At 31.5% G+C, this 19232-nt stretch overlaps 1 protein-coding gene across 1 annotated transcript in view; it reads right to left on the bottom strand.

The window, feature by feature from the left end:
- Positions 1-18571, bottom strand: part of LOC143223175 (phosphatidylinositol 3-kinase regulatory subunit alpha-like) — an 83917-nt gene extending 65346 nt beyond the window's left edge. The window contains 3 exon segments of the mRNA XM_076450749.1: positions 4149-4229; positions 11790-12493; positions 18386-18571. Coding sequence (XP_076306864.1) covers positions 4149-4229; positions 11790-11832 — 124 coding nt within the window. The 5' untranslated portion in view covers positions 11833-12493; positions 18386-18571.
- Between the last annotated feature and the right edge of the window lie 661 nt (positions 18572-19232).

The raw sequence follows: 19232 nt of genomic DNA, 5'->3' as shown, positions 1-19232 counted from the left end.
TATTTATAAAATCATTTAATTTTTTTCATAATTCCCCAATTTCAACACCTTAATTGTTTCTCCTGCTTTTTAACAATGGTCTTGTAGTTATATTTGACAAAATCATGTTTTGTTGGAGAATATCCATGACAATTTGTGTTATAATTGCCTTTGCAACTTTCCACAAACTTCAAAAAAGACCAGCTACAGAAGAAACTGACTTGGTACTGTTTCCCATTCTCCTGAAACCATCCACTGGTTTCAAGATATGAATGTAAGCTTTTATCAAGTTCAAATCCTGTTAAGCAGTAATGGGATATAACCATGTTTGTTGCAATGGCTTTTGAGACCTGAAGGTTCTCTTTTATAACCAGTTAGGATGTGGACATCGTTCTGGACTGGTTTGAGATGTGATTTCCTAAACACTCTACTGCACAATACTAACATTTTTGTTGACTTGAAAATCTATATCCATTAGATACTTACCTGCACAGAGTATGTTACTCTTTGAGGTTTTGCACTTTGCTAGCCTTGAATTATCTTCCACTTAAGTCATGGTTTTATACGTAATACACAAGTACATGACATAATCATCATGCAGCAATAGCCCTTCACCAACAACAGAGTATCACATCTTCCTGCACAAGAGATCTCCAAAGGCAATTGCACTCAAAATTAACTTTATTCTTAGTTGAAACAAGAATAATGTGCATCAGTAGCAAAGATGGGAAGGTGTAAAAAGATGGGTCTAAGAAAAGGAAAATGTTAATTTCCAAAATTATCCATTTATCACTCTGCACAAAATAATTAAGATCCTATATTGATGCACTGTGGGGTTGGTGCAAAAGAGAACACTGGATGAGCTCCCTTCAGGATAGACATCAGAATAAAAAAGCCAATATAGCATGCCATCTAATAGCAGGACCTTACTAGAGAGGTAACACTCATGGAAGATCACATCCTTCTCAGGCTGCATATATCTTTTGCCCAGATGGAAGTATAAAATACAGAAGACAAAATAAGTCACTGTTTCACAGGGATGGGATGTAGAACACATAACAAACTGAGCATTTTCACACAAAATATCAGATGAGCATGACATTTAGTGTGGATACAGTAATGATCACAAATCATATGGTTTTGCATGCATTTTGTTATACAACTTACTTACCATACATACAAGAACATGGACTAAGATCCCTTTCTGTTTCCTGAATAAAATACTTTGCCCCATCTGGTTGGGAAAAACAATCAGTCAATTGGAACACTATACAGTAGGAATAACCAGTGTTAAACAGACATATGACACCTTTGCCCTACTTCCCACAGCATTTTTCTGCCCATTTGGACTCTCTCCAGAAGAACAATACAACCAGTAAGAAATACTTCATGTTGACCACCCCAGTAGTTAGGATCTAAGCATGTCAATGGTCTCTCATGCTCCATTTAAAGAATGGATGAGATTTATGTATGGAAAACTAAGAGAGGTGTCTAGACCAAACTACTACAAAGGTCTTTTACTAAAAGAAGTGCATTGGGTTACTTTAAAATATATTTTGAAAAACTACCATGCATGAGCAAGGGAAGTGGACAGGCACTACCCTCCACTCTTGGTGGTTTTTTTTTCCCCATAATAGTCCATGGAAGTTAGTCTTTAACATATATTGATATGTAAATAAACCACCTGAGTGATGTTGTGGAAAACCCATTTCAATATTTGAATCACTAAAACCATGCCAAATGGATTTAATACTTTCTGTTACTTCTGATTCAATGAAAATTTAGGAAATTAAATATATCCTTGTGAGACAACACCAGCCACTTGGTGGGTTTCAGAATATATGTGTGATTATTATACAAATGAATAAGGAAATTACCTATATATGCAAAAATGGCTCGTTTGGGTTGAGAAAATATTTTACATAGAAGAGCAAACAACGTTTCAACCTTCTATGTAAAATATTTTCTCAACCCAAACGAGCCGTTTTTGCATATATATTTCTCTACAAGTGGGTTTTCTCGACATCACTGAAGGAAATTACCTCTTAAAGACAATGAGTAGAATGGAGCTGGCAACTTTAGGAAGACAAAATGTAAATTGAGGTGAAATATGTACAATGACATTCAAGTGTTATTCAAAATGTGATGCAGGAGAATGAGTCAAGCAACAGTTTTTATAATGAAATGACATAAGACAGTTTGTGAGCATCACCATCCAGAAATGTGTAGATAATCCAGATGAACATACAAAGCTATTCAATAAATGTAAAAGACAAGAGATCCCTGGAAGACAAGGAATTCCAAAACAAGAATAAACTGTGGGAACACTGAAAGGAAGACATGCATGCTAAGTAACACCTAACAGCCCAAACTAGGCATAAAAGGTGGTTAGGTTAAGAAAAATAATATAGCACTGAGATTAATGTAAGAGATCTAGAAAAAGAGGTACAAACACCCTCTTAAGCCACTCATGTTTGGAGAATGTACAAGCAATCTGGAAATAAAACCAAGGAAGATTAAGAAATAAAGTACAGGAAGGCATACAATGCATAAATATCAGATCTGTTATGACCACAAACAAGAAAAAGAAAACAGAACTTCAGAGAGAAATAGTATAGAGAACAAGTGATCTAATGGTCAAATGGAGCCTGGGTAAAAGCATGGAGAACCACATCAAAGACTTAACGAAGTAAAGAAACTAGACAAGGGGAATCAGGAAAGATCAGAACAAGGTGGAGGAAAGGAGAGGACCATATAGAAAAAAGCAAGTGGTTGTTGATAAATTGACTCAATAGCTTCCAAATATTGGATTGGATCACATCCAACGTACCACTAAGTTCCATGACATTTACATGGTAGGTATGCTCCACATATTGGTATTATGGAGTAGGGCTGCATCCAGGAGAAAAGAGAGGGCAGTTAACAAAGAAGATGGATGAGAAGAAGGAAAAGATTGGAAAGCTGAGCACTAGATAGAAAAACTATAGTCAGAGAAGGTCAGTAGTCCAAGCAGGTAAAAAGAATTCTAGGGATTTACATTCTAAGTTGCATGGAGAACAACCTTAAGCCATGTCAAAGGAATCCTGAAGTCAAGAAGGATGACGTATTTGTGATTGAGAATGAATCTGATCCAGGAACATGCCAACATGGACACATATATTTGAAGAAGGAAAAATAAAATAATCCTCAACAATGAAAGCCATGTAGTGAGAAATGGGAAGGACCAAAAGACAAGGGCAAAAGGAAAATAAAGGCAAAATCTTGATTAATAAAATTTGTAGACAGATTATAGGGAGGAAAGAAAAGATTAGGGCAAAATCAAAAGGTAGAAAAAGCTGATCAAAGATATCATTGTCTTGATAATCATGTTCAGGAAAAGTATAACACAACATACTTTGGGACAGGAAGAGGAGGCAAGAAAAGAAATCAGCAAAGATCTCAGTTATTGAGCCTACATTGCAGGAACAGTGTCAATAACACTGTCAGAACCTTGGGATGAGGTAACAGATGCTTTAGAGTTTTTGATGAGTAACTACTCCAAAGCAAGTTTTCAAAGCAATATAAAAGCCTAGATTTTTTGTTATTGTATCTTTAAACTTAGAATTCCAACAAACTGTAAGATTAGGAACAAGAATTATCAATAATCTGAACTTAAACAAAAGAAAATTAACACTTTCAAAAAGTAGCACAAGTCTCATGGAATTGATTAAGAAACATATCTATTAAAGATAGTGCTAAAAATAAGTTAATTTTGAATGCAGTAATATGGGTATCTACTATACATTGGTAGTGGGCTATTGCCATATGTTTATCACATAAAGTACTTGCATTTCCATGTCAAAATATGTAAATCAGATGGGAGATAGCTTAAGGTTAGTGATATGTGCAAAACCTCAAAGGAATAGCAACTGTGTGCCAATCATTTCATAGTTGTCCATTTCTATTGAGATCAATGAAGATCTTTTCTAAAATATTCTGTTCTTTGGTTTCACATAGTTTAACTTTATTCTATATAAATATATTTTCCTTTATAAAATGGCTGACATATACTTATCCATTCAGAAACGTTTGTTTCGTATCTTAAATCTTTTACACTATCAATTTAGAACATGATCACCTCTTACAATAAAACTCAGAAATAATCCAATTCATATAAAAATAATACTTACAATGTTTACAAAGAACTGGAGTCAGGAAAAATGTTTCTATCAGTTTATGCTGTGTGGTCTGATGTCTTAAAACAAATGGAGCTGGAAAACAATTAATAGGATTTATTATAAATTATTAGTTGTATTACTATTATAATAAGATATAACAATAAATAACTGGGATGAAAATTAAAGTTATTGAATCTTCTTATTACATATAAGTTTACCACTTCAACACACTTTCCAGAACAAGGTTCAGTGGAGGATTTAAGTGCTTTGATGCAAGATCTTCCCTGTGGATTATGCAGTGGGTCCACAGTGCATCAAGAGCTTTTCTTCGTGTGAGCGCCTGCAATCCTTCATAACAGCCAGACATAGGGCGACCACCATCGGTACAGATGCCAACACACTTAGTTCAGTCTAAGTTGTTTTCAGACATAAAAATATCAACAATCTCAAACAAATCTTGAGCCTTTGTACCCTCAGTGATACTTTTCAAAAGAGAAGGTCTTCCATAGACTTGTCACCATCTACGAACTGTATGTAGCAAATCAAATTAGCATCCTCATTACTATCTATTGCTTCATCTAGCTGTAACTCAAATATCTCCCCCTTTCATTTTTTCAATTAGCTAATTGTTGAGGTCTTCAGCCATGTGTTGGATTCTATGACTGATATCATTGTTGTATAAAGGAACCTTTGAAAGCAGTCTTCCTGCAGATTCACCAAATTTACTGCAGCTGGTAAAATCAGTTCTTCTGTGATGGTGTGAGACCTTTTACGACTCTATTTGCCACCTTGTAGGATGCTAGCAAAGCATTCCTTGGTATTGATGCTTGTTTCAAAAATGTACCTTTTTATTCTTTCAATTCTTTAACTTTCTGGTAAAATAATCACTGGACTTACTAGCCATGTTAGGATGATTGGTTTCTATGTGGCGATTTAGTTTACTGGGAAGCATGCACGATGGAGCCAAAACTTTTAGACATAATACACACTGTAAACACTCTTCATGATTGATATCTACCAAAGTAAAACCAAAATCTAGATAACTATTGTCATATTTCCAACATTCCCTTTTCTTCACAACTTTGCCACTGGTCTGTGTTTGCTATCCTTCTCTTCACTCCTACACGTCTTATTAATACTCCAAAACCTTTCCATTTTTATGCATAAGGACTAAAAATCAGCAAAATAATTCACTGAACTTTGCTAGAGCTTGCAGACACTTGATCACAACACCCTTCAATTATTTCAATTACTGATGGACCTGAAGTGTCAACAGGTATTTATATACATAATCTAAGAAATGAGAAAGTTCGAGAAGTTACTGGCATAGCCAAAAGTACAAGTAAACAAAAACATATCTCGAACATTAACGAAAGGAATGTAGCAAGACCTAATGTTAAAACTGTGAACTATCTTGATATTTTTAAATATCCTGCAGCACCCCAGGGCACCAAGGCAAACAGTTTGGAAACCACTGGGTTAAACTATTGGTCACTGGAAGCATCAATAACAACCCAGTCAAACAGATGTAACACAATAACTGCATCATTTACAATTATAGGATATAACAACTTAACTATACAAAATAAAATAATTCTGGGGAAACTAAATATTTATGAGAGCAGGGGTTCACAACTTTTGTTCCACAGAAAGGATGTTCAATCAAATATCCCATTACAAGTCGAAAATCTTAGACTTTAAAAATTTGGTTGAAGAAGGAGATAGGAGATGTACGTAACTTTGTATTCATGGAGAGTATCTCATGTGAAAGAGGACTAAATTCTTCCTTATGTACATTTGGAGTTAAAAGTAGTAAGTTCCTCAGTTTACTGCATGTTTTGCTGAAGCAGAAAAACAACAACAAAAGTTCACATAGTTCATGTACCAAATTAGCTTTAAAACAACTGTGTTAGAATATAAAAAATATCCACTTATAACAATAGTGAAAAGTGGTAGGAAAGACCTTGGAAACAAATTCACTACAACATTAAAACATCTAACACAATTTCGAGTGAATAAGCAACACCTGTAAGACCTTTATTCAGTATTTTCCACGAATATGTGCTTCAAAAGACCTAATAACTTATGTTACCCTATTTTCTGAAGCAAATGAACACTGCTGTTATGAAAGCATACATTTATGAGTGCCCAACAGGCAACATTCAGGCAGAAATAATGAAATTGCAACCACTCTTATTACACCAGACCGACTGACCTTGAATATAAAATCTAAAGACAATAATGAACCCATTTGCTCATATATGCTACTGCACGCACATAACAAATAAAACACTCAAAGCCAGACCTTATCATCAAAAAATTTATCAAGCATTCTATTTAAATTTACTGCAATTATCACATCTGAAAGTGATCCATTCTAAATACCAACAGCCTTGTTAGAAAATACAACTGTTTTAACTGAAGATGTCTCCTATTCTGACAAAATTTATATAAACTTGGATTCCCAGTCTACTGTTCTCATCACCATTAATTATGAAAAATGATAACAGATTGACAGTATCAGCTCCTTTAACAACCTTAAATACATCAATGAGATTGCTACTAATTCTTTTTTTTTCAACATAAAACAATTTCAGGAATCTTTACTTGTCCTCATATGACAACTTTTCTATCCTATGTATCATCCTAGAATCTCTCCTCTGAACTCCTCACCATACAATGTCCTCCTAATGCAAGGAGCCCAAAACTGAGAACAACAACACTCCAAATGAGGCCTAATGAGTGACCAATACAATGAAAGTATAAACTCTTCACTAATATTCAATATTTCCATAGGTACAACCTAAAATCCTATTTGTCTTGCCCTTAACAACAGCAAAATGCTTGGATGTTTAATACTGAACAACAAGAACACAATCTATTTATTTTGTAAAACTTTAGGTTTTTTAGATCAAATTCATACTTATAAATTTAAGATTAAATGCATTACCTTGCTTTTATTATAATTAAAAGCTGTCTTCCACTTATTCACCCAACTCACCAAATCCTCTAAATCCTTTATAAAGTAGCATGATCCACCTCATAGCTTGCAACACCAAAACCAATGTCATAAGCAAGTTCGAGTATTTTATTGACCAGTCCTATCTGTTACCAATTTTAAATCAAAAAGAGCACAGAAACTGAGGTACCCCATTTTTGAAAGTAATCTAATTTGACTGAACTCTATTTATAACAACCTTTTGCTTTCTTACATCCAGCTGTTTCTTCAACCAATGAGCCAATTTATGCATCAAACCTGAAGAATAATGTTTAACAACCAGTGATGTCGAGAAACCCACTTGTTGAGAAATTTATATGCAAAAACCGCTCGTTTGGGTTGAGAAAATATTTTACATAGAAGAGCGAACAACGTTTGACCTTCTTCGGTCATCGTCACGTTCACAAAGAAAGAGGTAACTGACCGGAAGCTGACCACATGTTTGAAAGGGGTTGTGTAACTGTGTGTCGAAATGTAGAGGGCGGTATTAGATGTTTGAATATATAATTTTATTTATTTTATTATATTAATATAGGTATAAAGGTGTTCCTTTATATTGGTTTATTTTGGGTTTAAGTTGTTGTATAAGTAAGGCTTCTTTGATTTTGCGTTTGTTTATGTTTGTTTCTTTATTTAGTATTTGAGTGTTTTCTATGGTTATGTTGTGTTTATTTGACTTGCAGTGTTCAAAACGTGTGAAGGTGACTTTTATGTTCTTTGAATCTGGTTTCCATTTTCCTACTTGTTTCTCCAATATAGAAGTCGTGGCAGTTATCACATTGTATTTTATAAATAATGTTGGTGTTGTGTTTGTCAGTGTAGTTTTACATAGTATAGACCTCAGTTTTGTGCCTGGTTTTGAATAAATTTGGTATTAACTGGAATGTCATATTTTGTTACTAATTTTGCCAAATGTTGGTTATTTGTTTGTTGATGTCAGGAATATATGGTATACAGCAGTATATGGTTTAATGGTTTTTTTGATTCGTGAGCTGTATTTACTTTAGTTGGTGGTTGATTTTGCTTTTTGTCTAGGTGTGTGCGTATAATGTTTTCTACGGTTTGTGGAGGAAACTTATTGATGTTGATGAAGTATTGTTTTATTTTGTCTAATTCATCGTTAATTTTATCTGGTGAGCATAGTTTTATGGCTGTGTTTATTTGGTTTCTTAGTATGTTGAGTTTTTGTTTTGTTTCATGTGCTGAGTCCCAAGGAATGTATAGTCCAGTATGGGTGATTTTTTGGTGGATTTCTGTTTTGAATTGTGTGTCAGTTCTTGTAATTTTGAGGTTAAGAAATGATATTTGATTGCTTTCTTCCTGTTCACATGTGAAGTTAATGTTGGGATGTATAGAGTTAATGTGATTGAAAAAATTAAGTATGTGTTCTGTAGATTTGAATCCACAACCGTGTCATCTACATATCTGTACCAGTATAGTGGTGGATGTAATGCTGTGTTAATTGCTTGTGTTTCAACTTGTGTCATAAAATATTGGCTAGAACTGGTGATACTGGGTTGCCCATGCTTAGGCCATTTGTTTGTATATAGTTTTGGTTGTTGAACATGAAGTTGGTCTTTATCGTGGTGAATTCTATGAGGGTTGCTAACTGGTTACTGGGAATTTCTATAGTTGGGTTAGGGTCTCGGATATAGAGTTCTAAGGCTATCTTGCAGGCTTCAGTGGTTGGAACTTCTGTAAAGAGGGATATAACATCGAAACTGGCCATTAAGGCTTTATGATTAAGTTGATTTAGATTAGACTTGAAATTAAAAGAGTCTTTGATGAATGAGCTGGCTGATGTTACATATTTAGAGAATGCCCATGCTATGTATTTATCAAGATTGTAATTAAACGATTCATATGTGGACATTATTGGTCGTAATGGACAATCTGGTTTATGAGGTTTGGGGATGCCATATATATTTGCGGTGTGCGTGAGTCGGTTTTAACGTAGGTAGGAATAAAGTGTTTGTGAAATTGTGTTGGCTTTTTTCATTTGTAGTAGTAATTTGTTCAGTTCGTCTCGTGTGTCTTTGTTGGATTTGTGTGTATTGGTTTAAATTTGTTCGTGTCTGATAAGATGTTATTTTCCTTTTTTGAATGTATTCATTCATGTTCATTATGACTATAGCGTTACCTTTATCTGCTTTTAGAATTTTTATGTTTTGTCTTGTTTTAGGTTTTTAATGGAATTAATGTCTCTTTTGTAAGGTTGTTTTTAGTTTTCTGTTTTGTGAAATTATGTTGATGGTTTTGTGAGAAAATTCTTTGAAAAAATCGTTTAAGATGTTGTTTTTAGGTGTTTCTGGAAAATATAAATTTGTAATTTTACCTGGGAAGTTTGGCTGTTGGATGTCAATAAAATTATCTAAGTTGTCTTCTTTATGTTGGTTGTGTTTGGTTGTTTCCTTGTTTTTCTTCTCTGTAGAAAGTATCACAAGTCTCCTGGCTAAGTCTTCTAAACATGTTTTGATTTCTATGGTTGGAATGTACCTAGGTGCTATTGCGAAGTTGAGTCCTTTGTTAAGTAGATGTATCTCGTCTGTGTTTAATTAACAGATCCGACCGACAGGCAGTTGCCGTCCATTCTACAAAGTTTCATCATGAACACCCTGCCTAAACAATCTATCAGAGAATACATATAAATAATATCAGTATGATTGGTATCATAAAGTATTCCAAGTATACAGGAAATTTGGGTTATGTCAGTAGAAACCTGTGAATACATAAATCATGTCCATTGGTTTATTCTTTGCCATACTTTGAATCAACAAAATGTAATTTATCAACAGTGATTCAAGCAATTTATTAAAAAGACTACTTTTAATAGAAAAAATGGATCTTAATGCAGTAATTCAATTCTTCCATTTAAGGTCACATTTTTTCCAGATGCTTTTAAAATAGAACAGCAAGATTCTTATCATCATAAAACAAAACATTAACACTTGATTCAGTTTGTCTCGCACAAATGTCTAAAGGCAAAATCTATGGAATCTCAAATGAAAGCACATTTCTCACTTAAATGTATCTCCAAACTGTACATTGGATTTATGTTACAAAACTTTTGTAAAAGTGAATGAACAATATAAATTTTAAAAACAGAATGATACCACTAAAAATTGAGTTAAAATCAATTAATATCTGTTTAATTACAATTAAAGTAAATATAGCATTGGGAATAATTTTTCACTTCAAGGATTCAATTACCATTTTAAAGAACAGAAAAATGACTGGTTAATCAATCGTATCAATCACTGGTGCAACACAAAAATGAACTGATAACTAACCTTAACAAGGCCTTTGAATAACTAGAAAGTATCAATTTGTTTTAAGAGGTACCACTGTTTATTTTGGGATCTACCCCTGAAAAATCATTTTTCATTTTTATTTAAGCTGAAACATTCTCTTCATATTTAGAAACTTCATTAGTGTTAACTGGCTGCATAAGTGTGGCACACTACAGCTAAATTATAAACAACTGTTACCAAATAATTATTTCATTTTAAATGCAAGATAATGGAAATACAGTACATTAGTAGCACTTGACAAACAATCAACCTCACGCTGTGATCTAGTAAAATTCCAGAGATGTCATGTGAGCCAACTTCAGTAAATAACACCATGCCAACACCAACATGTACATTTTAACATACAAAATTGCAATGTTTGAAATCAGAATGATATATATGTGGTTTTTTGTGAACCTGATGATGACCGAAGAAGGTCTAAAAGTTGTTTGCTCCTCTATATAAAAAAAAATTCTTAAACCATACCAGCCATTTTTACATTATATTTTTCTCTACAAGCGAGTTTTCTCGTCATCACGGATTATGAAATCAATTATTTTCTTGCCATAATTAAAATGTCTGGAGAAATGATAATCATAATTTTTTTCTTATTTTCATCCTGTACTTAAATAATTATAGTTTTGAGCTTTAACTGTCCATATATAACTATTAAGTGCAATTTCAGCACTTAACACATCCTTGTTTGTACAGCATAATTCCAAACACATAAACTTGTAATATAATTTTATTATAGCAGCATATTATTAAAAGAAAATAGATAGTTACTTGATGCAGTGGTTGATAATAGAACTTATTTAAAATACACAATATTAAAACAGTAGAGCTGTCGGCAGCACTGGCTTTGTTGTTGTCAGAAAGATGGAAATGATTTATAAAATTAATTTTTTTTAATATAATTTAGTTTAAATCAAGTAAAAGTCCATTTTTGTGATTAATCAATTAACAAGTTCCATAAAGTAATCAGTTTTAATTAAATTAGGAATATGCTTTGGTTCACACTTATCACGAAGTAAGAAAATAGCATGCACTTAAATTCTGAAATGGAGGTTTTAGGATTACTACATTAAAATTCTGTGGAAATTCCTTTAGTTTTTAAAATGAAAATATACTGATCTTAGTTCACCATTTAACAAAACATCATATTACTTTGTACAAATGTTCATTTAATAAAAACAAAGATGTATTACATTCATATTACAATGGTCTTTAATAAATCTTTCTCTTCATTCCAAAAATATTCAAGACTTTATTTAAGAAGAGCCCAATATTATCAGCAGAAACACAAAATGAAAACAGGGTAAAAACTACATATTACCAATAAAATAACCAGAAACATCTACTTACAAGAAGCTTCTACATAATCTGGATCAATTTCTCTTTCAGTCATGTTGCTCAGAGGAACTAAAAGGACAATCTATTAACTTTCCATCAACAATGTATCTACAGCCACATAACAACTTTAGCTTTCCAATAATGCTGGTGTATTGGTTAAGAACTCCTTGAAATTCAAAGTTGCCCAGAAAATCTCCAGTAATACCTGTTCTCTGTTTCCTTTCCAACACAGGAACCTTAGGTTTATCTTCTGTCCCATAAAGATGAAACTGAAATGGTTTTCTCACTTTCACAGTGAAACATTGCTCAGCTAAAGTGTTCTAATGTTATTATATTTATTGATGATCAGTAATAAGTCAACTCAATCATAAAAGTGTTAAAGCTTGCTTCTTTCAAAAAAGAATCAATCTTGAGTCTCATTCCCTGTTAATTATCTACACGCATACTTTGTTCATGTAAGAACAAATTTTTGTAATATATTTTTTAGAAAGTAATTAAATTACACAATATTTCATTTTCCTTTCCTTTGGAGATCATTTTGTGAAATCTTAATTTTTTTTTTCATTTGCAAATTGAATTTGTTTTAAAAGGCATAATTGCAAGAGTCTTATTTACTACTTCCTATAATGCAATTTAACATTTGAAAGAATCACTGGAGAGGTCTGAGACTGTGAGATGGAAATACACAAATGACAAAAACTACCCAGAAGCAAGACCTGAAAAAAAAAGAAGTAACAATTAGCTTACAGTTAATTATGTTAAAACAGATATTCATGCAAATGACAAGGTGGGGTCAATGCTCATTTGTTGTCCAGATTGTATGTCAAAACACAAATTTCTTATTATATGTAGGTATACATACAATGTACATATATTAAACAATAACTTTACTTGCATATATTTGTTAGTAATAGCATCATCCTGATTTGTTGGTGTGAGAAACAAAAGTCTCACAGCTAAGAGGTAACTTTAATCTCCACATTTTATTAATCGTTCTATTGATACAAGATTCCCTTTGGATCTGGTACTCAATTTTCTCCTAAAGTAGTGTAAATATCAAGGGTTATTAATAATTTGAGTACAAAATGGTTACAGTGCTGTTAAAGACCATGTACTTTATTCACACATTTAGAGATAACTACAGATTTATCCGTGTTTCCTGTTCCACGTATTTTATGAAACATTATAAAAGCCAAATGAATAAAGATACGAGAATCTTACAAAGAAGAATCTCAATTAAAACATCCTGGAAGTTTTCCATCTTTATGTGAGAATACCAGCTAGTTACATTTGGTTTCATAAGGTGTCTGATGATACACTTACAACTTCTTTTGATATGACTGACACTAATCAACATGCAAGCCATCAGAAATATTTAATCAGAAAGTGAAATTTTAGTACCACAAACACTTAACACATTCTCACTATACAGCTCAAAAAACCAAGTGAAACCAACTGTTTTTTCCAATTTCATAATTAATGATTTCTGAGATGTCATCACCTTAGCCTGACATATTGAAACCTTTCTCAGTAAATTTCTTCTGTGTAAGGAAACTTGCCCATTTCCCACTTTGTTTCAATATGAATACACTACTTAAATCATTAGTTAAAAAACAAAATAATACAATGTACATTTGACCACTTTTTATCATATATAAAGAGCAATACAAAATATACTTATTACTGAGTGTGCTAAACATTTCAGACAACCACCCATCAAACACCAATGCACAAAAAAACACAACATAATTTCAGTGAACTGTTCATAAAATACAATGTTAATGACATGTTTAGATATACTTTTAAAACAAACTCTATCCAAACTGGTACCCCAAATTAGATAAATGTGTGTGTGACCTTAATACAAGAGGAAAATATCAAACATTATGCCACACACACCTGGAAAATATTAAACTCAAATGAGGATGTGTATCATTAGTTACTGTTTATAATGTATCACATACAATCTTTCTATACAAATTATATTCAACAATGAAATAGGATCAAAAACATTAACATTCTAAAAGTCAATGATAAGAAGTTTATATGTTTATAACAATAAATAATTTTCTCTTTTAAGTTAAAACTCTCTAGCTCTGTTTCAGATATTGAAACACATTAGACACACAAGTTAAGAAACAAAATACAGAAAATAATAGTATTTCCACTAACTCACAGAGATATATCACACATTAAAGATAAGTATTTGACTTTGTTTCTAAATTTAAAATTGTCTTTAAATTACTGAATTATTGGTTCATAGCTTGTTTGTCAGCTATGCTCATTGCAAAAAATCTCTCTCTTTAAAAATTTTGGGTGTCATAAACAATATCTGCAATTACTTGAAACCTAACTTGTTTTCTGTTTGAGACCAACAAAAAAAAATACACAAGCTTGTTTGCTCATGCTCAACCAACCATTATTAGATGCCACATAAAAGAATTGTAAAAAATTCTCTACAGATGTGGGAGATAAGTTAAGAAACTGGATAGAAGAATAACTAGATAGAAGAAAGCAAAGAGTTGTTACAAATGGAGTTCAGTCAAATGGGATTAATGTCACAAATGGGTATGGCTGTCTTAAGACTTTTTCTCTTTTTGATTTACAGCAATGATATAAATGAAAGAATGGTTAATAAATTACTTAAATTTGAAGATGATATCAAGGTATCACATGTTGCTAGCTGTGAAGAGGAGGCTGTCGATTTACAAAAGGATTTTTAGGTCATTTAGTGAGTAGGGAAAATAACTGGACGATGGATTTTAATTATAATAAATGCAAGATAATGCATGAGGGTTATCATAATTATAACTTGGATGGGAATAACCTTACCAGTGTAATAAAAGAAATGGACTTTGATATAATAGTTGATCTGTCTGTAAAGCCACCCAAGTAGTATGCTGTTTCTAGTATCAGGGATATTAGGAGTTCAAGTTGTATCCATAAAAATATTGAATACAAGTCTAAAGATATTATAATTTCATCATACAAGTCACTGGTTATACCACATTTAGAATAATGTGTTCAGTCTTGGGAAATACACTGAATTGTTGAATATAGTTCAGAAGAGGGTTACTAGAATGGTGCCTTGTATGGGGGGGAAAAGCTAAAGTCTCTCAAATTATTTTCCTTTGAAGAAAGAAGATTCAAAGGAAATCTGATTGAGATGTTTAAGATTGTAAAGGGAATTGATACTGTTGATGTATCATCCTTTTTCATATTTAACAGTAAGAATAACAGTACAATGAATTACAAGTATAAATTCTGTCAAGATAAAGTCATCTTCAGCTAAGTTTGATGTTTCTAACTGGTTGGGCTTTGAAATGAGCTGTCTTAAGATGTTGTAGAGGCATTAAACATGAGTGAATTTAAGAAAATATTGATAAGTATATTAATAATTAAGGTTGGATTCAATACAAATATATATTTTTAGATTATTTTAACTTAGAGGATGGAACAGTTGAGATGAACCAGCAGGCCCTATGTTGTCTCAAAACATTAACTTTTAATTGATTAATATTACCTAGTTCTACTTTCTCACAAAGAATATATCAAACTAAAAAATGGCAGAATAATCAAATAAAGTACTAACTGCAAATATTTTTTAAAAGGTGCAAATTATTCTACATGCAAGAATTAATATTACTTTAAAATAAATGTTTAAACTATTTAATAAGACAATATCACATTAATGTTTACATATAGTCCAACATCATAGTTCACCATTAAACACTGTAATAAAGCCATATACTAAACTTAAAAGATACACAATTATTTTCTTTCTTTAAAAAAAATGGAAATATCTTCATAGAAAAGAAAGAAAGGGAAACTCTACAAACAGTAGGTAAACAAATGCCACTTATGAAACTAGTTGGCACTTCTTTTTATTTCTCCACAAATTTTGCAGTTAGCAGTATTATAGTTCAAATCTTTGTGTTGTAATTTCAAAAGTATTTAATGTCATTATAATCAAATGACAATAGTATTAGGATTATTGTAGTCTTAAGCACCAATTTCTTATAAGCTGGGAAAGTTTAGTTATATTCCATCATTAAGTATTCATACTACAGCAAATGTTATAAATAAGATTAATATTTACTAGTAGTTTATTGGGATCACACATTAGTACTGTGTTTATTCCAGACCTTATTTAGATAAAGCATACTTTCTAATATTCTTAAAGTTTCTGAATATTCCTTTCAACATATGTAACTACATATAGATCTTACACAGAAAGAAACCACTTGGAAACCTGCTTTTATAATTACACTCTATTCACAAGTCTCTTCAGCACTGAAGGTGATTTTTTTTATCTCAAAACATATTACAAACATTCACAGTAATTTGTGATGATGATGTTTGTAATCTTACATAATGTGTAGATTGAACCATTTCTAAAATCAATATAACACACTGTTTCTGCTGTTTGATACAAATAGTCTTCAAAATCAATAATGATTGTCTGGCAAAGCTATCAATCATATCTTTAGCACACACACATAATCTGTATGATCTACATTCACTTCTGAAATACAATTTCTCACAAGAACACACTATTTATCCTATGGTACTTTTAAACAGTACATTCTTTATTCAGTCACTCATAACAGTATTTCAATTACACAGGTCATATATATGTTGGTTGAAATAATAGGTATTTCACAGTTATCTATAGATGAAATATTATTATACACTTTTATACTTAAGTAAACTATTAAGTGATTGAACATAGAACACACTGTTTAAAAAATACAATAAATTTAAAACTATCTTGACAACTGGTTATAGGCAATTTTTCCTGTTCAAATTCACATACTGTTTGCTAATTATTGAAGAAATTTGCATGGTTTCATATTTCTAAAACCATTTTTAATGTATTGAACAGCTATGCTTTAAAGTTTGCAAGTCTCTAATTGTATTCAGCTTTTGTACCTTCCCATCCTTGTGCCGAGTTTTGTTTCTGTTGGGCATGGGCAATTAAACACTTTTTTAAATGTGAACTGAGTAAGTTATATCAGTTTGTATGACTTTTCATATTTCTCAGCTTTTATCTTTAATTCAACCTCTTAAGAAACATTGGAACAGATCAAACTAACAATAACTAGCTTTGTTAATAATCTCTCAATTTAAATTTGGTAACTTTACAGCTTTTTGTTTAAAAAAATCTTTATACATTTTAGAAATTCACATTTTCCTAACCTGGATAGGTATTCCTGATAGGTACTCACTTATTGAAACAGAAATATAAATTGATGTGTTGTTTCTCTGTTAAAAATGCTCCTAAATTATTTCCCCATCATTCATATAGTGTTAGATCTATTATTCTAGCTCTAATATTCACGTTTACATTTCTATTATTTTTACCTTGGTTCTATTTTCATTCCATCCCATTTAATTACAAACTAATAAAATTTTAATTTTTATAACAAGTTAGTGATTGGTTGAGGTATATACTATTTCCTATTATATTTCAAGTGTAAAACACGTTTAACATGAACTAGCTTTTCAATTTCATTTTTTGAATTTTCATACTTAATAACAATAAAAATGATTATGTAAACATAACAGGTGCTATACATGTACTTTATGCTTCAGCTATCTCTATTTTAATTATGTTTTAACAAAACTCATATTTAACAACAGTTTCATCAAACATCAAATCTTCATATTATGTTTATATTATATAATGTCATATTAATATTAGGTTTACATTATGTTAGTAATTTTAACATAAAATACACTTTACAATTTCCTTCAACTGCTGCAAAATAGCACACCAATTTTCAGAGATCAATAAAAAGATTCCCTGATATTAACACTGACAGATAGGCCAGTATTTTCTTTTAGGTGTATTTTGATATTATCAATATACTTGTTTCATACCTTCCATTTTCCAAATGCACTGACCAAAATGTTTGAAGCAGTACTATAAATAATAAATATTACTAATTTCCAAAGTTCACTAAATTCAACAATGGTCATAATGTTCAGTAATAACTGTATTTGACATTATTTTGTGTATTCTAAAGTATCTCTGAAGTCTGAGAGAACTGTTCAAACACTTTAAAATCTCATTATCCTAACACAAAAACCCATCATTTTTACTATTATAGTCTTAAATTATAATATACTATTTAATGGATGAATTTCGTTGAAGATGTCACTTAATGTCATTACTTTTATAGCATATATCGGTATCCTCACACGTAATGTTTTTGTGAACATGAAACTAGGCTCCTGTGAATTTATTTCTATCAATATAACTATAATAATACAACTTAAGTAATAGTTATACAAATTTACAATGACTGAATATGACTGAGTATAGCCTAATGTATAAATAAGAATAATATTAACAGATAAATTAAAATCCAAGCAAATACAATTTATATTTCGTAACAGAATGTGAAAGACATGGTGTTTATACTTTACTTTAGTGAAGAACACAATATGATTTCCTAATAAATAAATGACTAAATTTGTATCATGAAGTAATTAGTATTAAATGGCATTCGTATTACTATAATAGTACTAATTTGCTGATATAAACCATACGTAAATAAAAAACATTTAAGCCTAAGATGTATATTGTATTTAAATATACCTACCATTTGACTTTAATAGCGAAAGCTGTTTTCAGTTTATGTAACTTTGTTATAAACATTCGCGACACAACATCAATATAACACAAAAAACGATTTACATTTTCATAGTTATCTTAGAATTTCCACGAGGTCCACTGATTAACACGAATTACGGAAACAAACAAATTTTTCCAACACCCCCTATTGTACGTTTTAATTATTATTTTCTCGAATTCCTTTTGTTTGTTTTGGAATTTCGCACAAAGCTACTCGAGGGCTATCTATGCTAGTTGTCCATAATTTAGCAGTGTAAGACTAGAGGGAAGGCAGCTAGTCATCACCACCCACCGCCAACTCTTGGGCTACTCTTTTACCAACGAATAGTGGGTTTGACTGTCACGTTATAACGCCTCCACGGCTGAAAGGGCGAGCATGTTTGGCGCGACCGGGATGCGAACCCGCGACCCTCAGATTAAGTCGCACGCCTTAACACGCTTGGCCATGACGGGCCGTTCTCGAATTCCAATGTATAGTGGAGAGCCATTCCTATAATTTTGAAAAACAGAAAAAAAACTCAGATTCTTTGTTGAAATTATTAATTCTGATTGTTATTCTGTTTTTTACTAAATATTGAAGAGTTATTCAGAAGCTCTTAATGCAGGAAATGGATGTTCGAATATTATCAAGAAATATATTTATGCAATAAAAATACGAATTTTAATTGATAGGAGAATTAGATAAACAAGACATAATAAAATACTCACTTTGATATTCCATTACCTCGGCCTTCATATAATATATGCTAAATCAGTTCCTCTAGCTATTGAAATCTTTATATTATTTTGAACTTGAATTTATTTTTTTACATTAA

This window comes from Tachypleus tridentatus, chromosome 8 (genome assembly GCF_004210375.1).
Source record: "Tachypleus tridentatus isolate NWPU-2018 chromosome 8, ASM421037v1, whole genome shotgun sequence".
NCBI classification, from domain to species: Eukaryota; Metazoa; Arthropoda; class Merostomata; order Xiphosura; family Limulidae; genus Tachypleus; species Tachypleus tridentatus.
This window is presented reverse-complemented; position numbering and strand designations above follow the sequence as displayed.